General features: G+C 46.1%; 1 protein-coding gene and 1 long non-coding RNA gene across 4 annotated transcripts in view; one reads left to right on the plus strand and one right to left on the minus strand.

The window, feature by feature from the left end:
- Window positions 1–2,668: 2,668 nt before the first annotated feature.
- Window positions 2,669–6,065, plus strand: LOC104863736. Its single transcript, XR_780654.2, has 3 exons — window positions 2,669–2,800; window positions 3,766–3,921; window positions 5,659–6,065. It is a non-coding gene; the product is annotated as an uncharacterized LOC104863736 (long non-coding RNA).
- An 18,244-nt stretch (window positions 6,066–24,309) lies between these two features.
- The window catches only part of Fxyd5 (FXYD domain containing ion transport regulator 5), a 10,221-nt gene continuing 8,446 nt past the window's right edge, over window positions 24,310–26,084 (minus strand). For 2 of the 3 annotated variants that reach the window (XM_010626330.3, XM_019207774.2), the window contains exons 9-10: window positions 24,571–24,616; window positions 24,311–24,491 (exon numbers count right to left, since the gene is read on the minus strand). In XM_010626330.3, the coding sequence (XP_010624632.1) occupies window positions 24,419–24,491; window positions 24,571–24,616 (119 nt within the window). In that variant the 3' untranslated portion in view covers window positions 24,311–24,418. Of the gene's footprint in view, window positions 24,492–24,570; window positions 24,617–26,084 lie in introns of all 3 variants that reach the window. The other variant, XM_019207773.2, reaches the window with a different exon arrangement.

The following is a 26,084-nucleotide window of genomic DNA, read 5'->3' on the forward strand; positions in this document are numbered from 1 at the left end:
AAGCAAAAAAAAAAAAAAAAAAAAAAAAAAAAAAAATTGCTGTATTTCTCTTTCCATTCTGGGGGTTGACAATGCAGACTTTGCCCAGCTGGGTAGTTCTTCTGGTCATGCTGGGCCCCTCAAGCATCTGTGGTCATCTCAGGGTGGTTGAAGGGCTCTGCGTCAGGGGACTGCATGGCAGGTGGCAGGGAGCCTCCAGTCTCCCACCCACCAGCAGGCACAATATGGCGTCACTGGTTGGCCCAGGAGGCCACTGCTACAGTTGGCCTGCTCATCTGGAGCTGTGTCCCACCTCTTCCCTTCCCTAGCATCCCCTGCCTCCTTATATACATTCCCCATACATTATTTGAGTCCCACCCCGCTCCAGTAACCCTCTGTGTTGGTCAAGATGCATTTGGCTACAAGTAACAGAAACCCAAGCAAAGCATTTAAATTGAGAAAGGGTTTGTGGACTCTTGGAATGGAGAGATTCAGCAGCAGTTCTGCTCTAGGCACAGTTGGATCCAGATGTTCACACAATGTCCTTCAAAGTTGTCTTCCTCCACCTTTCAGCTCCGCCTTTTTCCTCAATTGCCTGAATTCTCCAGCAGATGCTTCTCAATGGGAACGATGAGATAGACAAACAGTAGACACCTAGACAGAGACTTAAATAAACCAAAATGGGGCCTAGAAAAGTTATAACAAGAAGAAAAGGAGGTTGGTTCACTGAGGTCTTCCCTGGGAAGCTGTAGGGCTAGAGAAACCTGTTCTAACATTGGAGGCTGAGCTAAAAATGGCAACCACATCGTTTCAAAGGGCAAGGGTCTGTCCTTTGCGATGAGGCCTGAGAAGCTGGAGTACAAGGAAAGTCTACTCCTCCTGATGTCAGAGCCTAGCCAAAAGCAGCAACCACACTTTTTCCTGGTCTCGTCTTCTTGTGCTCACCAACACAAGCCCACAGAGTGTACACGAACCCCTACCTAAACCTGGCTGCCGCCTCGGATCCTCTCTGGGAGCCTCTCTTAGTTAGCAAGAGCTTTCAGCTTGTTCTTTCTATTGACCTATACTTAGTTTGTTTCCCACCGCTTTGGCCCTGGACCTCAACCTTCAACATCTCCAGGACAGGAGCCCAGAGAGAAGACGGCCGTGGTTACACCTAGAGAAGACAAACTGGCCTCCAGCAGTTTCAGCGTACTTCATAGCAGCCTAGCGACCTCCGCAGAAAGAAAGCACTTTTTAAAAATGGAGTTAGGGACACAACTCAAGGCCTTGTGCATACTTGGCAGGCACTCCACTATGAGGCTCTACCGTCAGCCCCAAGCTCAACCTTCTTATAGCAGCAGTATTTTCAGTGTGGCAAAAATAACAATATTCACTGTGTGCTGACACTGTTCCAAGTACTCGGCAGGTGTTAACTTATTCTCATCAGCCTCTACTAGGTATAAATAAGAAACACTCCCATTTTACAGATGAGGAAACTAAGGCATAGAGAGATTAAGCCCATGATTAAGATTACGTTGATTGTAAGTGGCAGGACTGAGAGTTGCTTGCTTCTGACCACCACCGAGTTCTAGTAGAAAAACAGCACTAGAAGCAAACCCTCATTAGGAGGAGATACTCGACTCCATTCGGCATGTCAGGAAATTACTGTCATCACTGTCTTAAGTACTTTCCCATAGCTGGGACAAAATACCCAATACCCACAACTTAAAGGAGGACAGGATTTTTTTGGCTCATGGATAGAACCCATACTTGGCCACCTCCAGGGCAGAAACAGCACAGCGGGAGGGAAAGCTGCTTCCATCAGAGCAGCCAGGAAGCAAAGAGTGAAGGGAGGAGCCTGGGAGGGAGCAATTCACTTCCAGGTCACACCCCCATGACCCCCTCTTCTGACCAGACCCCACCTCCCGCAGGCCAAGCTGTACCGCTGCATGAGCCAGTCACCTTCCGTAACCCCTGCCTGTGAGCCTATGAGGCCTCTGGGGGGCATTCTTGATCTGCATTGTGACAGTCACCATCCGTTCAATTCCTCCTGCAAACCAGTGAGGTGGGCACCGTCGTTGTCTATATTTCACAGATGGGGAAACTGAGGTCACATACAGGGCAGCTGGGCCTTGGAGTCAGGCGATAGGTGTGGAATCTGCATCTGCTTTCTCCACGTCCCACTCCTCAGCCAGGAGCAGAGCCAGCCTCAGAAAACTTCATGGCGTAAATGGGAGAAGGGTCCCCAGGACAGGAGAGCCCAAGGCTCTAGTGAGTCCTGTGTCCGCCTCTCCCTCTGTCCTCCGTCACCACTGGCACAGCCTTCCCAGAACCATCCGTAGACAGACTGATCCAAGGCAGGATGGGCCGGAAGGGTGAAGCCAGGCAACCAGGTCGGTGGCTGGGCCTGAGTCACCCGGCAGAGCTGGCCAGGCGTGGCCCTGAGCCAAGGAGGCGTGGGGTGGGAGAGCCGGCAGCTGCTTCAGGGCAGCGGAGGTTCCTTTGGAGTCTTGGTTCACGCACTTGCACATGATCGTGACCTTGACTCCCAGCAGAGCTCCTGCAAAACAGTCCTTGCCCACCACCCTGACAGGAAACCTGGGCAAGACTCCAAGTCATATTTAACACATTTATGAGAAACCGACACGTGGCTATTTCTAGCGTCGGGGTTTGTCTGCCAAGGGCAGACTGGGTAAACAGAATGGCATCGTACAAGTGGAGAGCCACCTGCTCCTCACAAAGGCAGCAATTCAGCTCCGTCAGGATCTCATGCCGACCTGTGGGTGGGGCGTGCTCGACCGCGTTCCACGGTGGGGAAACTGAGGCTTGGAGACAGAGGGTGAGTTACTCATAGCCTCACGGTCAGAACACGTTGGGGCTGGGAATAGAATCCAGGGGGCTCTGAGCTGGCAAACTGCCCACCTGCACATTTTCTACCCTGGCATCAACTCCTTTAGGGACTAAACTGTTTTCAGTTGTTCCTGGGAATCTCTGGAACATTCTACCTGCTTTACGCTTTCTTCTTCCTTCACACATCTTTCGTTTTCTTCCTTCTTTCTGCTACTAAAATGTTTTCTTCTCGTCTCTTCATTCCCATTCCTCTTCTTTTTTCCATCTTTCTTCCTTTGTTTTTTCTTATTATCTCCTTTTTCTCTCCCTCTCCTCCCCTCTCGCCTCTCTCTCTTTTTCAGACAGAGTCTTGCTGTGTTGTCTAGGCTGATCTCAAATTCCTAGGCTCAAAGGGATGCTTCTGCCTCAGCCTCCCAAGGAGCTGCAACTACAAGTTCACTCCTGGCTCTTGATTGTTATTGTTTGGAAACAGTCTCGCTATACAGTCTAGGCTGGCCTTGAACTCACAGCAATCTTCTTACCTCAGCTTCCCTCCTGCTGGGATTACAAGTATGTATCATCATCCCTCGCAATTAATTTTTAAGTCATGGCCATAATCCTATTTTTCACAATAGCTAACATTAGAATAGGCTGGGCATGTGTCCCAACTCCTCCACATAGGAAGACTCACCCAGCCTCAGTGGTCTCTCTATAAAGGCCGTTTTATGATGAATCCCTGGTTTTCCAGGTAGCACCCACATCAGTTAAGCAACCCGGTGGCTTCTGTAGAAGGAGTTCCCTGTGTGTGTGGGACTCACACTACTCCTGCCACTGATGCCTTTGGCATTTCTACAGCTGACGTTGTGGTCACTGTGGCTGAAGTGGGAATGAGGGACCCAGAAATCCTCACATAGGGCTCGCCTTTGGGGAGTTGATGCTTCTCTTAGCCTTGTCTGGTGCTGATCTTTGTGGCAGGAGGTTCACAGAGGGGTCCCCAGCTCATGGCCTCGCACGGATGGAGTCACCTCTCCAGGGAAGAGCCTGCACCCACCACGTTCTCATTGCTGGGAGGACAGAGTGAACCAGCCTAGGGGCCGTGTCAGATCAGCGGCTCCGTGATGCTCCCCACAGGTGAGGGCTGTGCTCATTCAGCCCGGGCCTCGTTTCAGGTGCACCCCTCCCTGCGTGGATCTGTCCCAGGGGACGATTCCAGGCCTTCCCAGAGGGAGCTCCCCCTGCAGGCAGAGTGTCCGAGCCCTCAGTGTTTCAGTGTTCATGCTGTTGTCCCTCTGCTCAGATGTCCCAGGGAAGGGATGGGGACACTTAACAAGAACGGGACCTAGTGACACTCAGGGTTGCATGCGAGGAGCCCTCCAGATTCCAAGCTCTTGACTTGCAGCCTCCCATCCTGACTGGCTGGCCTGCTGGCTTTGCCACTGTCTTCCCCCACTGCCTTCCACCAGAGGTGAGCATCAGACCCAGCTTTTGCTGTGAGGCTTCTCTTCCCAAGGTCGTTATGGCACTGTCTTGTGATTCACTAGTGTGACCCACAAAACCATTCTCTGTGACTTCCTGTCCCGATTCATATACTGTGCTCCTTTCAACATAACAAGTGAGAGGAGCTCGGCTTGGGGGATGGGGCACCGGACTGGGCTTCCTCAACTGCAGATGAGAAGCCAGCAACTGCCTCAGGGGACAGCAGTGGGGAGTAAATGAACCAACTCGTTCACGAGTTCAGACAGGCTTCATAATTCCTGTCTCCTACTACTGGTGGGACCATTGTCCCATGCACAACTATAACCACTTCTGCCACCCATGGTGCAAGCCGCTGTGGGACAGTCACGCATATACCACAGGTGTGCAAGCTGGGGGAAACATGTTAATCCATGCTAACCTCTCAGAGCAGGGCTGTGCCCAACGTCAGGTGTGTCGGAGGCTGTGGTTACCACAGTGATCAACATGGCCCCTTTGGCGTCTGTAGTAGCTATCTTTCAATAACAGAACCTCTGTTTCTTTTTGCCTTCCTTTTCCTCAGCCTGCGGCATGGCCTCATGGTCTTGAGCTGCTGAGAATCACCTCCCTGGGGGACACAAGAGCAGGATGCAGGGTCTGGTGGGGTGGGTGTCACCGGGAACACTGCAGATTTTTGCCTGGTTCGAGCCAAGTGTTTGGGATCTGCCACAGCAGTGGACCTGATTTCGGACTGTACAGAGTTGGTCCTCTGCATCTGCGGGTTCCATATACATCTGGATTCGACCAACTGGGGATTGAAAATATTTTGGAGAAAAAATGCATCTATACAGAACATGCACAAACTCTTTTCCCTTGTCCTTATTTCCTAAACAATGCAGCAGAAGAGCTGTTTGCATGGCATTGCCATTGCACTAGGTACTGTCAGCAATCAAGAGATGTAAAGTCTACAGGAGGCTGTGTTAGGTTAGATTACAAACCCAACACCATTTTACATAAGGGACTCGAGCATTCTCAGATGTGAGATCTGAGAGGGCCCAGGAACCAGTCCCCTGGCTACCAAGGGCCGACTAGATAGGCTTTTTGAGGTAAGATAGAAGAAATAAAAACAGGTAGAAAAAAGACAAGGAAAATCATCATTTTTATTTTTAGGTACCGGGGATGGAACTCGGGTCCTTGAACTTATGAGGCAGGTGACAGCACCACTGAGCTAAATCCCCGGCCCATCACAATTTTTAAATTGTACTGTCCTTTCAAGAAAAATTATAGGAAACAAAGTTACCCAAGATTCCTATATTTTTATTTTCGGGGGGAAGAAACTCACTCCCCAAATTCCTGAGTCTAAGAGATACAGCGAATCATACCAAACGAGCCTGAGCTTTCTCTCCCGTGCTACAGATACATGAATTCTGCCGACCTCCACCCTCATGGAAACAAAACTACTGTACTGATTGGATGCCACAGCTCTAAACTTCAAACACCTGCAAATGATTTGCATTCCACAAGAGCCCACTAACCTGACACACAGGAAGTACCCACAGCCTAGAGCCTCCATCTGGAACGTACACCCAAGACCACGCAGAAACTCCCGGCCCCACACCACAGCGCACAGCTCTCGGGTATGCTTGTGCTCTCTTTACTCCCAGTGTGTTTCATTGGTTCTGCCTGATAAATCTGCTTATGCCTCTCACTGACACATCCTGAAAGGCCTTTCTGTGATAAAAGCCAGCAAACCATCTACTCCCTGAGCGGGGGATGAGTGGAGATCCCATCTTTTCTCTGGGGCACCTCCTCAGGCCCTGTCTGGTGGCATTCTCCTCCCAGTTTTTAATTATGAAAAATTTCAAATCTATAGAAAAAATTGAATGAATGCTCCTATTACGCTCATATACTCACCGTCTAATGTTCTAATTAACATTTTCTGAATCTTGCTTTATCACGTCTACTAGTCCATCTTTCCGTTTATTCATCAATTCATCTGATTCCTTTGATGTGTTTTAAAGCAAAGGATGTTAAAGAACATCCTCATCTTTGCCTCTAAAATTTCAGCATGCATATCATCTAGAGTTCAGTGTTTACCATTCTTTTTAAAAGTAAAATTTGCACGCAATGAAATGTGCGTATCTTGAGCATGCATTTGCCGAGTTTGGACCAATGCACACATTTACGTATTAGTAGCTCATATTAGGAGAAAGAACACTTCCATTAACCATAAAGTTCCTTTGTGTTCCTTCTGATGATTCCCACACCCCAGTACACAAAAAGGCGATACTGGTTCTGATCTTTTTATACCTTTCCAGTTCAACTATCAGGGGTGCTGATGAGTACATTCAGGATGCGTCCTTAATTAAATTTTGTGGTTGGTAGCTAGAGTTAATTTGTGGCTTCCTTCTAGTTTATGGTCCTCATAATCATGCACAGCAGGGAAACAGGGGCTCTCAAGGCAGACAGCTGGGACAATCAATCCCTAGGGAGGCCACTAGTGCAAGCAATGACTAGCCATAGTACTGTTTCAGTTCCCACACCACACCGGTTCCCCCATCACTCACCCTGGGTCCATGATGTGGGCTGCTACTGGCTGCAAGGGAAGAACAAATTCCAGACATCTCAAAAACTAAGGGCCTTTATTATTCTGTAAAGCTATACTTCCGCAAAGGCAAGGAGGCACTATAGTGGTCAATGCATAAGTTGAGTGATGTCCTCATGTACTCATTCTCTTTGGTGCGTTGGCCATATCATCCCCCATGGTGGCAATATGGCTGCCACAGTACCAGCCATCATTTCCCGCAAATGCAAAACACTACAACCTTACACTTTTTTTTTTTGCTACAATTATACTCTGCTCATTTCTTTTCCTTCAAGTGCTTAGATTCTCTGATTTTGTTCTTGGTACTATGGGACTCTAGCTCTTGAAGATTATGGGCTCTTTTGAGTGCTATTGAAAGAAATTATTTAAAAAAAACAAGAAGAAAAAATGATCTCTGTCATTGCAGCTGCCAAAAACAGACATCCCTCTGCATCACAAAACTCTCCTTGAAAATATTCTTTATAGGCCACAACATCCTCAAAGATCATTGATACGTCTTGTGAAAGGAAACTTACTTTCCAGAATCTGTCATTAGGATTTGATGTATTACTTAATAATCTATTGCCCTGGGAATACTATGGAAATTGGCGTGTGCACTCTGAAAAGGATAAATATTTGTGAGTCTTTTCTTTGTTAAGCCAGAATAATGGTATTACCACCCCCTCTTCTCCCACATGGATGGAAGGAAAGAGTAAACACATGACTGTTACAAATCTGTTTTAGACCAACAGTTTAAGAGCGTCTACTTTCATTATAATTAATGCCTCCTCATATTGCCTTGCTTGCTCTTGGTGGAAGTTTCTTTCTCTTGCATTACTTTTCAAGAGTAGAAACATCCTCCCCTCCCCCAAATCCTCACACACACCAGCCCTGGGGGATTTCCCCTTAAGTGTCCTTGGTTGGAATGTGTCATGGCCCTCTTCTAGGGCCAGTCCCTAGTAGGGAGACAGAACTCAGGCTGGTGTCGACCTGGCAGAGACCGAGGGTGCTTTTTCTGAGCCCATGGCAGAATGAATAAACAGCCTAATCAAATGAGGGCTCTGCCTGCAAAGAAGAGTAAAGGAAAATGGATTTGCTTATTAATAATGCAGATTCCCAGTTCTCAGCTGCTGGTTCCCCACTTCAATTCTGCTCTTATGGCTCAGGCTGAACAAACCTCAACACTCCTGGTATCTCAGAACCAGAGCCTCTGCAGGGGGAGTAGTTTCTTAGAGGAGGAAGTACCTGCCCAGGTCCGCCAAAGAGGAAAGTTCCTGCTCATCTCTGAGGTTTTATGATCAGAGAGACTGAAACCCAAAACAACTTAAGCACAACAGGAATGTATTGGTTCTTAAAATAGAAAGTCTGGGGGAGTTCAGATTTCAGAAACGGCTGGATCCAGGTGCTGAAACAATTCACTGAGGACTGGGCCTTTCTGGGGCTCTCGCCTCTGCTTTCTTTAACGTTAATTTAGTGTGCACACAGCCTCTCCTCCTGGGGGCGGGGATGGACCCCAGCAACTCCTGCTGTATACAGCCTACAAGAGCGGTAACTGAGGCAGGAAGAAACTTTTTCCCAAATTTTCCAGCAAAAGTCCTGCAGCTGTGTCTCACTGGCTCCACCTGGAGGAGGGGTTCCTTGGTGGCCACAGGGGATGAGACTGGTCCTGTCCAAAGCACACAGACTTAAGAAAAAGGAAGCTCGATTCTAAAAGAAAAAAGAAAAAGGGAAATGAATCCCTGTGAGGCTAATCTATCTCTCATTGACAGAGCACGATCCTGGGAGCCCAGAGCTGTCCTGTTTTGTCCAGAGGAAAGTGACCCAGCTAGCGGAGCATCGGCAGGGCTGTTAGCTGGGCCGCTCCGACAAGGTGGCATTGGAAGCAGAGACTTGAGGGACAAGATTTTTCCTTTAGCTTCTTCTTTGTAGGCACCTGCAAGGGCAGAAGACCCCCGGCAAATCAGCCTGTGATGGGTGAGGGGACACAAGTGCGCACACGTGAGTAAACGCAGGTGTGAAGGCAGGAAGGAATTCCTACAGGAAGGGAATGTGTGCAAAGGCCCCACTTCCCTCCTCAGAAGGGGCCCAAGAGCCCCGCGGTGATAAGGAAGTCGGAGCTGGACTGTAGGCCTTGCAGGGGAAGTGGTGAGGACAGACAAGAAACAGTGTCAGAGGAGCCCAGAGAGGACGCCTTGGGCCCTGGGTGACCACGCCCGTCGCCTCCCTCCGCGCTGGGGGCCAGGCTCCTGCCCGGAGGCCCTCCCCACCCTTCATTCTCACTTCCTGTATCTGTTCCTCAAACACGAACAGCTCCTTCCCACCTCGGGGCTTGGCCCCGCTGCTCCCTCCGCCGGGAGCACCAGTCCTCAAGAACTTTTGAGGCTGGGTTCTCCTCAGCCCTAGGGTCTCAACACAGTCTCTCCTCAGAGAGGCCCTCGCTGAAGGCCTGGAGTCACTACTCCCTGCCCCTGGCCTTTCCTAACCACACCACGTGATCTACCTACTTCCTCTCCCGGAAACTGTTAGGTTTGTGGGCCTGTTAGGGACACAACTGTCATCACGGTGCCCAGCACGAGCCCTAGCACAGAGGAGCAGCTCAGAGCCCCTTCGTGCTGAGCACCTAATCCTGGCTTTGTTTCCTGTCCTTCTCCAGGGCAAGGGCACTGTCTCAGAACAGCGCCATCATACTCTTCTCCTCCCTGCCCTACCCCCGCTCCCCCCCTCCACAGAACACATGCATGTGCAGTCATGGCACACAGCACAGGGCAACAGGGCTCTGGTGCAGGTTTAAGGAGCTCACACAAATAGTCACCAGTGCAGGGTTCTGGGCAGAAAATGGAAATTATTACACAAGACACCATGGTGCATACCTGTAATCCCAGCACTTGGGAGGCTGAGACAGGAGGATTGCCATGGGTTCGAAGCTAGTCTGGGCTACATACTGAGACCCTATCTCAAAAAACCAAAGATAGCTGGGCCTGGTGGTGCATGTTTGTAATCCCCACTCGGGGGAGGCTGAGGCAGGAGGATCACTGTGAGTTCAAGAAGTCTGGGCTCTACACTGAGACCCTCAGTGCAGGGTTCTGGGCAGAAAATGGAAATTATTACACAAGACACCATGGTGCATACCTGTAATCCCAGCACTTGGGAGGCTGAGACAGGAGGATTGCCATGGGTTCGAAGCTAGTCTGGGCTACATACTGAGACCCTATCTCAAAAAACCAAAGATAGCTGGGCCTGGTGGTGCATGCTTGTAATCCCAGCACTCAGGAGGCTGAGGCAGGAGGATCACTGTGAGTTCAAGACCAGCCTGGGCTACATGGTGAGTTCCAGGTCATTCTCAACTACACAGTGAGACCCTGTCTCAAAAAAACAAAAACAAAAACAAAAAAAAAGACAAAAAAAGCCAGAAAGAAAATGGAAATTTTTTATGATACAATTATGATACAATATAACCTAGAGAGGTTTCTCAGCAGTTCATGGTGAGATAAGATGGAATAAAAAAGAAGTATAAAGGACACAAAGAACATCATAATTTAAAAATTATACTTTTAAGAAAAACTGCAGTTTCAGGACACCATTACCCAAGTTACAATGCCTTTTTCCCTTTCAGGAAACTCCAAAAAGGACAAAAATCCCTAAGCCTGTAAATTTGACCTGTGTTTTGTGTTGTTGTTGTTGTTGTTGTTGTTTGTTTGGTACCAAGGATTGTCGTGCAAACATCAACCACAAGAAAGCTGGAGGGGAAACAGGAATGTCAGACAAAATAGATCTTGGAAAAATGTTACAGTGATGAAGAGGGACACTGTACCATAAAAGGTTCAGCCCATCAGAATATTTAGCAATAAACATATATACATATAAACCTATCCCCAATTATAAAGTACTAATAATGTACATGGAACAAAGCTAGGAGACATGAACAGAGAAATAGATCCACAATAATAATTGGAGACTTTAAAACTTCATTTCCAATAATGAATAGGAACAATAGGCAGAAGATCAACAAGAAAATAGAAGATCTGCATGACCCTGTAATTCAACTAAAATAATGGCCATCTGTGGAACACTCCACCATCAGCCGCAGGATATACACTTTTCTCAAGTATATATGAAACATTCTCCAAGATAGGCCATATGATAGGTCATAAGACAAACCTGTAGAAAGTTAAAAGAATGAAATGTAAGGCAAGTTGTTTGATAAAAATATGATGTCATTAAGTAATTTGAGAAATTGACAAATAGGTAGGAGTTAAATAATAAACTTTTAGTGATTGTTATGGTTTAGATCAAGAATGACTCCCCAGACGCTCACGCACAGAGAGGCAGGGCTTTGGGGAGGTGACTGGATCATAGCTGAAAATGATCTTAGGAGGTGGGGCCTGCTGGAAAGAGGTGGGTTACTGGGGGTGGGCTCTGGAAGGGTGCATCTCCCTCCTGAGTTTCTCCCTTGTCTCTCTGCTCTCTGGACACCATAATATGAACAACTTTCCTTTGCCCAGGCCTGTCCACCATACTCTTTCTGCCGTGGAGCTCACTGGCGATCCGCTGTAACTGTGAAGCCAAAATAAACCTCTCCTCTTTTACGTTCTGGATTTCAGGTATTTGCCCCAGAAATGAGGAAAGTGAGTAAGACAGGGATGCCCCCCTCCCTTTCAGTGTTGAGATGATACCCAGGGCTTCACACAAGCTAGGCAAGGGCTCTACCACTGAGCTACACCCCCAACCCAATAACACACTTTTAAATAACCAACGAGATGGAAAGATCAAGAGAAAGTTAAAACTTTTGTGAGAGAAACAAAATAAATACAGAACATATTAAAAGTTATTAGAGGCTTGGTTATTTTAAAAGATCGACAAAATTGAGGGACTTTTAGTTAAATAATGTGAGAAAAAAGGAAGACCCCTTTAGAATCAGAAAGGGAAGTGGAGACATTGCTATTAACCTCACAAAAATAAAAATCACAGTGAAGAAATACTATGAACAGTTGTAAAGCGATGAATTATGTAGCTCAGTTGATATCTTGGTCTGTTTTGTGTTGCTACAACAGAATACCTGAGGCTGGTTAATTTATAAAGAAAAGAAGTTAGCTTTTCACTGCCCTGGGGACTGGGAAGTCCAACAATGAGGGTTCATATCTGGTGGGGGTGTCTCAGGATTCTCATAGCATGGCAGAAAAGTGGACGGATAAGCAAGCCTGTGTGCAAGAGGAAGAACAAGGTGCTCAGTCACTTTTCGAACCCACTCTTGGAGTGACATTAATTCATGCTCATGACCCCATCCCCTCTCCTCAGTTCTTACCCCACAGCACTGCTGCACCTCACATTAACTTTCCAACACACCAATTTGGGATACACGCTCCAGTCATAGCACGTCAAATGGATAAATTCTTAGACATAAACTACTGACGCAGCCTCAAGAAATAAAAGGCAATGTGAATGGACCACCAGTAAATAAAGAAGTTGAATTAGTAATAAAAAAAAAAAAATCCTTCTCCCCCTGGCCCCCTCCAAACTCCGACCCAGATGGCTTCGCTGGTGAATTCTTTTAAAATTGAAAAGAATTAATATCGATTCTTCTCAACCACTTCCAGAACTTGGAAAAGAAAGCAACAATTTCCAGTCCATTCTATGGATGAATGTTATCCTTTTTTTTTTTTTTTTTTGGTACCGGGGATTGAACTCAGGTGCTTGTGAAGCAAGGACAAGTATTATTCTTACACCAAAACTACTCGAAGTTATCAAAAGAAAATTACAGATCAATATCTCTTATGAACACAGATGCCAAAACTCTCCACAGTACATAATTTTTAAAATCAGCAATATAGACATTTATATATCATGGCCAAGAGGAATAGAAATGTAACAGTGGCTTAACATTTGAAAATCAAATGGTGAGACGTACCATATTAATAGAAGAAGAAACAAAAAGTCTGATCATCTCAATGACTCGGAAAAGCATTTGAGGAAATCTAATAGGCTTTCATGATAAAAAAAAAAAAAAAAAACACCAAATAAACTAGGAATGGAAGAAAATTTCTTCAACTGATAAAGTGATTCTCTCAAAATCCCAATTTAGAGCTGAGGACATAGCCTGATGTTAAGATTTCTTGCCTAGCATGAGTGAAGACCTGGGTTTTATCCTCAGCACCACACACGCACACACACACACACACACACACACAAACACACATACAGAATTAATAGTCAAAAACTGAAAGTGCTATGTTTAACCTTCATCACTTCAAGCACACATTAAACTTCAGGTTCTAGCCAGGGAAACTGGGCAAGTAAAAGAGATAAAAGGCACCCAGATTCAGAAGGGAGAAGTAAAATTGCCTATATAAACAGGTGATTTGAACTCATGAATAGAAAATCTTAAAGATTCCACTAAAAACTGTAAGAAATAAAAAAAATTAGCAAGGTTTCAGCATGCAAGATTAATATGAAAAAGTCAGTTGCATTTACATACACTTGCAGTGAACAATCCAAGAATAAACATTTTTTAAATATCCAATATACATATAAACAAAGAGGGGGAGATTATTCTTAGAAAACTAAAAAGCACAATAGAAAGAAAATATGGCAATGGAAACAACTCACACATTCATGGATTTGAAGACGAGCACTGGTAAGGTGACTATATTCCTTAATCTATGAATTCAATACAATACCTACCACAATCCCTTGACTTCTTTGTAGAAATTGACAAGCTGATTCTAAAATTCATATGGAATTCCAAAAGACTCAAAATTAGCAAACCAATCTTGAAAAACAGAAACGAAGTTGGCAAACTCAAAGTTCCTGATTTCAAGACTTTCTACAAAGTAATAGTAAGCAAGATAGTGTGGGGCCTTTGAAGAGATTACTCATGTAGATCAAGGAAATAGAATTGAAAATCCAGAAATAAACCCACAAGTCTGTAGCCTGATTTTCAACAAAGATACTGAGACTATTAAATGGAGAAAAAGGATAATATTTTCAACAAATAGTGATGGGACAACTTGGTGGCCACAAACAAAAGAATGAAGGTGGAAGCTTACCTTACCACCTATACAAAAATTGATTCAAAATGGATCAAACCTTGAATGTAAGGGCTAACGCTTTTAAACACCAAAGGGGAAATCTTCATGGTCTCATAAATGGCAATGGATTTTTAGCTATGACAGCAACAACAACAGAAAGATAAGCTGGACTTTACCAAAATTAAAAACTTTTGTGTTTCAAAGGACACCATAAAGAAAGTGAAGAAAACAACTCCCAGAATGGGAGAAAATGTTTGTAAATCATCTATCTGATATGGGACTTGTATTCTGACTATATAAAGAACACTTATAACTCAATACTAAGAAGAAACTCAATTTTAAAAATGGACAAAGAGGGCTGGGGATTTAGCTCAGGGGTTCAGGTGCCTGCCTTGCAAGCACAAAGATCCAAGTTCGATCCCCGGTACCCAAAAAAAGGGGGGGGATAAAAAAATGGACAAAGAGTCTGAGTAGACATTTCTCCCCAGGAGATGAGGGTATGGCCAATAAACACATGAAATGATTCTCAGTGGAATATGTCTTTAGGGAAACGCAAAGCAAACCATAGTGGGATATTACTTCTCACCTCCTAGGGTGGTTAGAACTTTTTAAAAAAATCAGAATAACAAGGGTAGGGAGAAATTGGAACCCTCATGGACAGCTAACAGGAATGTGAAACAGTGCAACCAGTTTGGAAAACAGTCTAGTAGATCCTCAAGTTATTAAACACAGAGTTACCATTTGACTCACTAATTCCATTCCTAAGAGAAATCAAAAGTCCACACAAAAAACTTGTACACAAATGTTCATTTCAACCGTATTCATAATAACCTAAGTGTGAAAACATGCCACATATTCACCAGCTGATGAATGCATAAATGAAATGTAGTAGATCCATACAAGGGACAATTATTCAACTATAAAAAGGAGCAGCCCTGGTACGTGATACAACACAGATGAACCTTGAAAACGTTTTGCCCAATGGAAAGAGCCAGTTACAAAAGGCCGCCCACTGTAAAAATCTGTTTATCTGAACTGTTCAGAATAGGCAAATGTAAAGACAGAGACTAGATTAGCGGTTATGTAGAGCTGAAAGGAAAGAGGGGATGGGAGATAGTTGCAGGGTGTGGGTTTCTTTTTGAGAGTGATAAACATGTCTCCCAAAAGAAGTGCAATTATTTTCAAAGAATGACACGGCTCTGTTCCCCCATCTAGAAATCGACAATGTGATTCACCTACAGGAGCCTGCGTCTGCCATCGGGCTTTCTCGTGTCCTGGAGCCCACTCCAGATGTTTGCATGTCAGGTCAATAAGTGAACGAATTACAGCAGTACTTTCCAATGAAATATATGTCGACTCCAAAACCTAAAAGGGCCCGTAGGCCTTATGCCTTCCTCTCAGCATCACAGGGAACCAGATTCAGCAACATCGGCTTCACGTAGGCAGGGATATCTCACCACACCCCAACATCACTGGCCCTCGAGAACTTTCACTGAGGTGACAACCCCAGAAGTTTGAGGGATTTATGCTTCCCCTCTGACCTACCAGTGTTTTGCCACCATGGCTAAAGCAGTTGCTACTTCTTGTTCATCGGATCAAATCATGTCATCTGTGTGATGTGCCAGCATAATGTCCCAAGGGAAAGAAAGGTGATTAAGGTCAATCCAGATCCTGTCATGACGTGGATCCTGTACACTCATACGCCCCTGAGGTGGGAAGTGAAGATGTCCTTCCAGTTTTGTCAGCTGAAATAGCACTGCATCTAGTAGATTTTACTGAGAAGCATAGGTTTTATTAAATTCTGGATCAACAGCAGCATGCCAGGTGCCAGGAAATGTACTGATTTCTCCAGCACCAAACTCCATTTGGACTAACAAGTGCAACTGTCTTTCTCCAAGATTCATCTGTCTTTTTCACAGGCCAAAACAGAGAGCTGAGTGGGGTGGCGAGTCCCATCCAATTGTGTCTCATAAGTCCTCAGCGGTGGCACCAATCTCTAAAAGCCCACCGGAAATGTGATATTGCTTTTGATTGCATTTGATATTGCTTTTGTTATTTTCATCAGTAGAGAGAATTTTAGAGGTTTCCAGATGGCTACTCCTACCATAAAATCCTTACTCTACTAGTTAGGGAGTCAATATTGAAATTTTTCCAATTACTCAAGATTTCTTTCCAACTATGGTTTTCAATGTTGAGGAAATAAGTAGGATGCTTTCAGGAACCCACAAGGCCCTCTTTGTGATAGACCTTCTCTAAAATTCCATAGTCCCTACTAATGGATCGCAGTGATTTTTTTTTTTTTCCAGTACCAGGGATCAAACTCAGGACCTTGCCCTTGTGAGGCAGGCTGCATAACCACTGAACTAAATCTCTGGCCCTCACAGTGATGTTTTGGATCCCAGGGAACAAATAAGTTCAGACACACTGTCCAGTAATCTTTGGATAGTCTGCTAACTTTCCTTTCCCCGTGCATAGTTACTTTGTCAGTGACCACAAGTGTGTTTGGAGAAGTCTAAGAGGAAGATTCACAGAATAAAATTTTGGCAATAAAACAACTCTTGCCTCAAGGGTACCTAGCCTCACCTTCATTCAAAGATTCAAGTGTGGGGCATAATTGAGAGGCTAAGACTTTCTATTTTGGTCATCTGAGTCAGACTTCTGTTCTCTAGACCCAGAACTCACTAACTTAGGTCAAGGAAGAGGTTAATAGGCACACATTTATTTCCTTTCCATGATAAACTAATGAATGCCAAGGATCTCTGTGAGTCAGGCCATGGTCATGGCTGTTTTACTGTCCACTGTAATAACCATGCTCACCTCATCTTTGATATCTAAGCACCACAAAGGTCCCTGCCACGCTGGGTTTCCATCATGCCTATCGCATTTAGAAAGTCCAGTTCAATGGTAGCTATTTCCAGAAACACTCCACAAGCACACAAAGAAGAGCTATCACAGAGCTCTTCAGAGATGCTGCAATACACTTTAATAAATGTATTTCTGATGGCTACCATGAACGTTATGTCTCCTTGACCCTCCCGGTGTGTGTGTGTGTGTGTGTGAGCAAATCACACATGATAACACCATGTTAGCATTCCCATTCCCCTCAAACTTTGGATATGGCATTAGTAACCATTCTGTTTCTAGTATGAAGTACATCATTAGCATCTGCAAAGCAGGAACATTATTATTATTATTATTACTACTACTACTACTACTACTACTACTACTACTACTATTATTATTATTATCATTAGGTACCGGGGATCGAACTCAGGACCTTGCACTTTCGAGGCTGGCACAGCATCATTGAGCTAAATCCCGGGCCCTGGCAATGTTACCTTTTGAGTCAATGTTTCACAAGTTTCAGCCCATTGTTGGCTGTCTCCAAAGCACAACATCATGTCAGAAGAGGACAGAGGAAGAAAGCTACTCACCTCATGATAGCCAGGAAGCAAACTTTACAGGGAGAGTGAAAGTGCTGCTTCAACGGACAAAGAGGTGACAGTGTGTAGAACTGTGAAGTCCCTAGAGGTACTGATATCTGCTTACCCCAATTTTCAGGACACCGTTCCTTCCCAATCAACACCCTGACTTTAACAAAAAGGACCCTGTGAGGTTGGAATCTCAATTTTTGTTGTGATTGAGCCACCCACAGAATCAGACTTTGGTTTTGGTTTCCAGAAATCTCAGCCGTGTGACTACAAGAAATAAGAGTTTCTTTCAGGACAGCCACAGAAGCTTTCGGGCCCCTTACTCAGAACATAAGCTGGGAATTTAAAGCTCTGAGCTCATCATTTTCTTTCTTCAAGTTTTCCAGCACAGCAAGATGCCACGAACCAATCCCATTACATTCCTTAGTTGCACTAAAACGTTCAGGGGAAGCAAAGACTTGGTCATGCAGAGCCTTGCCTTCGATAGAAACCTAATATAGAACACTATTAAGATCTAAATAACTATTTTGCCACTTCATGCCATGGGCTATCACTGTCTCCTATGTCACTAGAAACAAGGTCATTAATGACTTTAAATCTAATTAGGTCAGAGAACCAATTCCAGAAAACCCAAAACTCATTTGCAAGATTTTGAAACCACGTAGTACTGTCTTCCAAAGCTGAACCTTTGAGACACACACCCCCACACACACAACTGTTAAATTGTGAGAGTTAGTGTAACTGTTTTCTTTAGAGCTATTTTTTTCAGTGGTTGGTGCTGAAATTCAAAGCCCACAGGACAAGAAATCAGAAAAGAGCCGGGGATTTAGCTCAGTGATTCCACCGCCTGCCTCGCAAGCACAAGGACCCGAGTTTGATCCCTGGTACCAAAAAAAAAAAACAAAAACAAATCAGAAAAGAAGGATAGAGGTAAGGTTAGAGACAGCAAGGAACAATATGAAACTCACACGTACAAGCTGGCATCCAGGAGATGGAATGAATTGCCTGTCGGTCCTTGTTGCCTCTGACTTTGGTTGTACGGATGTCTTACCAAAACCAGGGTCCTTCATCACAGGGTTAAGCATATCCATTTAGCTCAGGAGTTGGAGAAACCAAAAGATCAGGGAAAGTGGGACAGCTGGGCCCTGGTTGCTGCCTGATGCCTATGAGAGGAGCCAGCAGTTAAAGCAGCAACTGATGTAAATTACAAAATGGTCGCCACTTCAACTCTACTCAATAAATCTCCCACAAGAATGTTGCCTGTGACCCAACACAACCAGAAATATGTGGGCATATGAGGAAGGAATGCTGGGAAATGTACCTTAACCTACCCAAGTTGACACTGGACAGAGCCACCTTAGACTGTATTTAATCAATCTCCCCCCCTTCAGGAACTGGAGGCATCCATCCCTCTACCCGCTTAGAAGGAAGCACACCTCACTGAAGCACCTCCCAACACCCTGAGCAAAGCACAATCTTGTCTCACATGAAAAAGCTGATTCCTTTCAGCTAATGTGATTTGGCCTCAATTCTTCCCAAATAAGAACCTTGACAGAATTGTACTCAGGAGGCTGGCTGAAGGACAAGAGCCACTCCATTAGCTCTTGGCAAGAGATTTCACCCCTGCTGTCAGAGTGGAGGAGGAGGAGGCGGCTTCAGTGCAGGCTATAATGCAACAGAAAAAGGTGTCTTCAGCCAGGAGAGGCTGCAGGTGGTCAGCCTTTGGGGAGCATCGGCGGTGCTGCTGGAGAGATTTCTGGAGGTCTCTTCCAATCTGCAGATGCAATGCCTCTAGTCCTGAGTCTTAGGAGCTTTTTTCCTTTCCGATGTAAATAAGAATGATTTGAGCCCTTGTTATGGCTGTGTCTAGCTGTCCCCGCCAAAGCCTCATGCAGTCATAGGTGGGGCTTTTTCAGAGGTGGCTGGATCAAGAGTATGTGATTAATTCATGGTGTCAGGATTAAGAGCGGGTGATTACTAAACTAGCCCACTGATTAGTTTGGCGCCGCCCTGATGCTGGTAGATTCAATATAAGGAACACAAAGAGGCTTGTCTTGTCCCCTGCTCGCTGGCTTTGCTCCCTTCTGCCTACCATGAACTCTTTCTCTTCTGCCATGCCACTCTGCCTCGGAGCCAGCAGGTTATGCACTGAAACCTCTATAAACTGTGAACTGAATAAACCTCTCCTCCTTTGACTTGCAAGTATTGGGCAATAAGAAAAGTAACTAAAATAGCCCCCATCTCCTGACTTGGAGGAAGCTAGGAGTCCTCCTTGCCCTATCAACAAACTCTCATGGAGGCTACTGTTTTCTCTGACGGTATTCAGGGTGTCACGGTCTCAGTCAACAGGCTACATTTCTCAGCTTCCTTTGAGAAGGAAGAGGCCCAATCAGAAGTAAGTAGAAGTCTTTGGTTGGAAATCTTGGGCAAGTCCTACCTCCCAGTATTGGGGATGGAACCCAGGGCCTTTTGCATGCTAGGTAAGCACTCTGCTACTGAGCGACACTACCAGCCCCTTTTTAAATTTTTATCTTGAGACAGGGTCTCAAGTGGCCCAGGCTGGCCTCAAACTTGCAACCCTTCTGCCTCAGCCTCCTGAGTAGCTGAGATTACAGGCCTGTGCCACCGCCCCTGTAGGAAGTCTCTTTAAAATGAGCTGAATTGTGCAATGGTAACTTTTCTTCCCCACAATTTTTTCCTCTCCTCTTTTATAACACCCGCCCCTCCTGCACACACACACACACACACACACACACACACACACACACACACACTGTGGCAGGATGGCTGAGGCTCCTGCAGACATTCTGTGATCCTGAAACTTAAAGCTACATCCTAAAGGTGGTAGCAGGCCACCTGACATAGGAACCTGGTCCCTTATGATTTTAAAAAACCCACTCCCCAGGCTTGGAGCACATACTTCCGGTTCTGTTATATGAGAGAGCAATGAATCACCTCTTCCAGACACTGCTGTTTCTGGCTTACCTTGTGTCTCCTGCAGCTGAATACAGAATTCTAGCTATGTGAGAGAATACCCCTTGTAGTAAACTGTACGTCATGATTGGGGTCCCTCCAAAGGCTCATTGTATTGTAGGCTTGGTTTCTGATGCGCCTGTGGGAGGTGGTAGATAATGAGGCCTCTCATTTGATCAGCAGATTAATCCACAGATGAGATGATAATTTAATGGCATTGGAAGGTGATGGGCCTACCATATTTTCCCCAAAATAAAACACAGTCTTATATAATTTTTGCTCCAAAGGAGGCAACAATGCTTATTTTCAGGGGATATATTTTTTATGCGCAGCATTCTACATTCTTCATGTACAAAAATCTACATTTATTCAAATAGAGTCATGTCATCTTCTTCTAGAATATGGCCGTAACTCTCCAAACCCCAAATTCTGGCCTGAATTTCTTACAACTCCATTTCCTTGAGAACCACTGACCCCAACCTCTCACGTCCAGCAACAGAGCTCTCCTTAAATGAGCACTTCTCATCCGTGCAGCCTGCTTTAGTGCATCGGCAGCGCGGCTGTCAGTGATTTTTATCCCATGAATTCTTCACCCAAGTCGCGACCTCTTTCGGGCCGGGCGTCACAAAGTTTTCATTAAATCAAGTGTTAACGGAAGACTTACGAGATAGGAGTGGTAACAAGAATGATGCCAGTTAAGGGTGGTCCACACAAAAGCAACAAAAAAGTGCAGGAGCCAAAATTCGGAAAACATCTTATTTCATGTAAGGGCTTTAAGTATGTCTGGTTCAACATATGACGTAGTGAGCTATGGAAATTCATATCAGACACAACCATGTCTGTTCATTATCAAGTGCACAAGCTTTTCGTACACTGTGTCTGTACTCTGGCTGGTCATTCAACAATAAGTCTCAGGGTCATCTGTTTATTAAGGTGTCCAAAAGTGCCCACTTGAGTTTACAAATACTTGAGTGCAATATTTATTTTAGGCAGTAACGCCAATAATATTGTTTATTTCTACTTAACTGTATATTAATATTATTACTTTATAATTCAATACGCTCTTCGTGCATTACAACAGATGTACTAAACGGATCCATCTGACCGATGATCTTAACTGGGGCTTGTTTTTGAGGAGGGCACAACCTTCCTGCAAGATCGTGCTAGGGCTTATTTTCAGGTTAGGTTTTATTTTCAGGGAAATAAGTAGTAGCAGGAAGTGGGTCACCGGGGGGGCATCTTTGCAAAGTTCACCTTTTCTCAGGTCGTTCATTCCTCTCCACTTCCCGGCTGCCATGAGGTGAGCAGCCTTCCTCCACCACACCCTCCCATGATGCCTCAGCCCTGCCACAGACCTAAAGCAATGGAGTCAGCTGATCTCTCAAACCGCGAGCCAAAGCAAACCTGTCCTCCTTTAACTTTTAAATTTCAGGTATTTTGTCTCAGCAACAGAAAGGTGATGAAAATATTGTATTTCTGTTCCTTCCCTGCAAGAAGATTGGAGTTTCCTGCCCTGTTGAATTCAAATGGCCAGCACAAAGGGGAGCAGAAATGCTACATCCCTTCCTTGCAGAGGTTAGAGGAGTCAGCGTGCATCTCTCCTTGTTCTTTTTCTTTCCACCATGACAGCCAGAAACATTTTGGTTTAGTGGCTTCCTCCTGGTATTCAGGGTCCCAGTGGACTCACAATCAGTCCACAATCAGTATGTGCTATGAGAACAAACCTTTGTCTAAACCACTGAGATTTTAACATTAAGCAAAAAAATGGCCTGGCCAGAGGGAATCAGAGGGTAGTGAGCTCTTTGGAGAGGCTACTCTGGAAAGGATTCCCAGAACAGGACCAAACCAGCTCGCCTCAGAGCTTCCCCCTCCACCCCAGTCAGAGGCGCCCTCATACACGAATCCCGCCCTCTGCCTGGGTCCTGGGGTCCAGAAACAGGCACCACTCAAGATGGAGCCGCCTGCTGCTTTTCAGTCTCACTGTGGCTCTTGTGGAGGTGTGACTTACACATTGCAAACTGTATGGTCCCATCCCTTCTGACCAGTATATATGGATGCATATTCTGCACCTTTGTCAGGGTACAGAATATTTCAGTCCTTCGAGAAATCTCCCTTATGCCTCTTTGTAGTCAATCCCACCCCACCACTCTGGACATAACAGAGGTAGAGGAAACTACTATTCTGATTTTTATCACCATCAATTAGTTTTTCCTCCCTTCTTTCACTTGTTGAAATGGGGGTCCCACTGTATTGTCCAAGCTGGCTCTGAACTCCTGGGTTGAAGGGATCCTCCTGCCTCAGCCTCCCTAGTAGCTGAAACTACACGTGTTCCATAGTGTCCAGTTTCCATCGGTTACTTTTGCTTATTACAGAATTTCACACAAATGGATTTATAGCATCTTGGCTCTTTAATGTCTGGCTTCCTTCCCTCAGACTAATGCTTTTGTAATTCATCTATGTTGTTTATCGGTATACAGTTTATATCCACTTATCTATTCCAAAGGCCATTTGAGTTATTTCCAGGTTTTTTTTTAATACCACTACAAAGATTACTATACACACTTGTGTGCAAGTCCATGTGGACATATGGTTCCATTTCTCTTGGACAAATACGAGTTGAATTTCTGGATCATATGTTTACTGGTGTGTGTGTGTATGTGTGTGTGTGTGTGTGTGTGTGTTACTAGAGATTGAATCCAGGACCTTCACACAGCTATATCCTCAGCTCTTTTTTATTTTGGAGCAAGGTCTTGCTAAGTAACTGATTTACCCAGGCTGGGCTTAAACTTTCAATCCTCCTGCCTCAGCCTCCTAGAGTGCTGGGATTACAGGTGAATATCTCTAAATCCATCAAGCAATATGAGAGAGAGTCTCTGTAGTGAAGAATGAACCCTCAGCTGTTGGAAGGTCGCTCTAAACCCTGGGAAGCGTCTTGCAGTGAACACCCTTGTATTTGGGTGGCTTCGGGTCACAAGAGATCATTTCTAACAATGTGACTTCCGGTGGGGGCTTTGGGCCACACACACCAACTCAGCTGTGAAGGGGCTGGAAACTAAGATCAGCCCTGGCGTGGTCGGTGACGTTTATGAGACTGACACCAAGGCTTGGGTGGGTTGCCTGTTCGGCAGGACCCCGGAGTCAGCAAAAGGATAAGATGTTGTCAGTCCACCCCCAAACTCCACGTACAGTCTTGCTAGGTGTGCACAGGGGACCAGAATCTGTGGTGTTCCAGTCCCTTGTATAAAACAGCATGGATTTGCCTATGGTTCACACACATCTCCTACGTATTTAAGATCGTGTCTGGATGGCTTATATCACCTAACACAATGTCACTGCCGTGTAGATAACTGTTAAACTCTATGGTTTGGGGAATAAGGACAAGAAAAAAATCTGCACATGTTCAATAAAGAGGCAGTCCCCCCAACCCCGAGATTTCAATCCAAGGTTGGTTGAATGCACAGATTTAGAACACTGGGGCATGGAGGTGTGACTAGCTACGTGTCTGCCTGCCCTGGCCTGGCCTGGCTGTGGAGCCCAAGGCCTTCGGGGAATGCCCACCAGAATCTGTGCACCTTCTCAGGCCCCCACACAGTGCTTAGAGCCCACTCCGGGGCTGGCCCAACTTGCCCGGTGCCACACCCAAAGCTAAGAGGTTGCCAGCAGCGGTCCTTTGTAGGCTGGGGAGTGGGGAGGAGCCTGGGGTACGGGCAGCTTGTCCACACTCACGTGTGTGAGGCCTCCTGAGACAGGGAGAGACCCAGAAGGCCAAAGACAGAGAGGGTCATGTGAGCAGAGCCTCTGTTTGTGGTGAGCTGACTGCATACAAGACTCCATTTGTGACACAACAAGCCTGAGAGGGGCCTCAAATCCCACCTGCCGCTCACAGGCTGGAGTCACCACTTTTCCTGCTGTCCCCTGGTCCTCCTGCCTCCTCCCACCAGGTCACTTGCTCCACTTTCTTCCCAGTCCTGTCTGTCTGGGATGAGGCTGTGGGGCCTCTACCCACTGCTTTACCCCTCAGGGGCAGGGTCCCTCCCTCCCTGCTGTGAACAATCAGAGGCCACAGGGGAAGAAGGATCTCACAGCACTTTACTTCTCTGAGCCAGGCCCAGGGAGCTGGCAGCCCTCAGGGGAGGGCAGGGTGGGGAGGTGGGGACTGGCTGTCAGTCCGTGTATGGCTGCCATCCAGCTGCGCCTTCTCTCTCCTGACTTCCGGTATTGACCACGCTGTAGGCTCTTAGAGGGGAGGGAGGAGGCTGGTGTGGTGAGCCGTGGGGGGCCCGGTCTCGAAGTGTCCCATGTTTGCTGGACTTACCTGCCCTGCTTCCGGCATAATCGGGACCACTGCCTACATTTGCCACCTGTGGGTGAGGAAAATAAATCAGCCATGAGTTGAAACAATGTTGACTGTGCATATCTGGGGTTTGGGGACAAGCCATCAACCCTGTCCCTCAGGAGGCTGCTGGTCACTCCACAAGAGTGAAAGAGACACCCGTGAGAGGAGCCAGTGAGAAGTTTCCACGTATGCACAGGGATGAGCTCTCAGGACACTCAGATTGCTTTGTATATTATGTGTTTGCTTAGCATATATTTATTGTTCACCTACTACATGCCAGGCAATGGCCTGGGAACTGGAAACAGTGGGGAACAAGAAAAAGAAGACTCTGCCCTTGTACAGCTGACTTTCTGCTGGGGAGGCCAACAAAGAAAACTAAGACAAATGCGTGGATGTTGATGAGGGCTGTGAAGGAAAATGGAGCCAAGAAAGAGTCAAGGAGGCCCAGAGGAGGGGAGCATCCTCACATGCATGGATGCGGGCCTCTGGGAGGAGGTGATAGTGGGCAAAGGCCTGAAGGAGGTGAGCAGGAGCCAGCGGAGGCAGGAGTAGAGGGAGGGAGTGCCCAGCAGAGTAACAGCCAGGCAAAGGATCCTGGGTAGGTGAGCAGGAGCCAGTGGAGGCAGGAGTAGAGGGAGGGAGCCCCCAGCAGAGGAACAGCCATGCAAAGGATCCTGGGTAGGACCACACAGAGGGGTTCCAGGAACAGGAGGGAGCCAAGGCTTCACCCAGAATGGGTAAGGAGGGTCTCAAAAGCAAAAGGAGCCAGCTGAAGCAGGAGAATCACGAGTTAGATCCCACCCTGGACACTTAGCAACTTAGTGAAAACCTCTTTCACAATAGAAATAAAAAGGGCTGGGGATGTAGGTCAGTGGGGGCAAAGACATTTGGGAAACAGCCATATGCTCACCATGCCCTGGCTGCCACCTTGCCTCACTCACCCCGTGCCTCTCTGGTCTCTTCTCCTCTCCCCAGCTTACTCAGCTCCCACCACCCTGGCCTCCTCCCACCCCCACTGCAATAAATTCAGCTCAGCCCTGCCTCTGGGCCTTTGCACTTGCTGCTCTCTCTACCTGGGTTTTTGTTTTTTAAATCATCTTTTCATCACCAGGAGTCATTCTGACTTCATCTCCTCAGAGGGCACTCCTCTCCCTCCCTGTCTTGTTCCTTGCAGTAGTTGACAAATATTCTTCTCTTATTTATCCACTCTGCTCATTCATGCTCTTCCTGGTTTATTGTCATCTGCCCTGAGCCAGTGATTCTTACGTGCCGTTTTATGTTGCTGAACTCATCAACTCCCTGAGCTTTAATTTCCCCACCTGGCAGGGAGCAGGGCCTGGCTCAAACTCAGGAGCAACAAACAAATGTGGAGCAACTGAGGCAACTGCTCTTGACCCCCAGATTCGAAGGCCAGGTATGTGTTACCAATCTTGTTTTATTATTCTTAGTGTTCTGTCTCCTGCTCTGAGGCAAAAAAAAAAAAAAAAAAAAAA

Source organism: Fukomys damarensis, unplaced genomic scaffold (assembly GCF_012274545.1).
Source record: "Fukomys damarensis isolate Sample0158 unplaced genomic scaffold, DMR_v1.0_HiC HiC_scaffold_19, whole genome shotgun sequence".
NCBI lineage: Eukaryota > Metazoa > Chordata > Mammalia > Rodentia > Bathyergidae > Fukomys > Fukomys damarensis.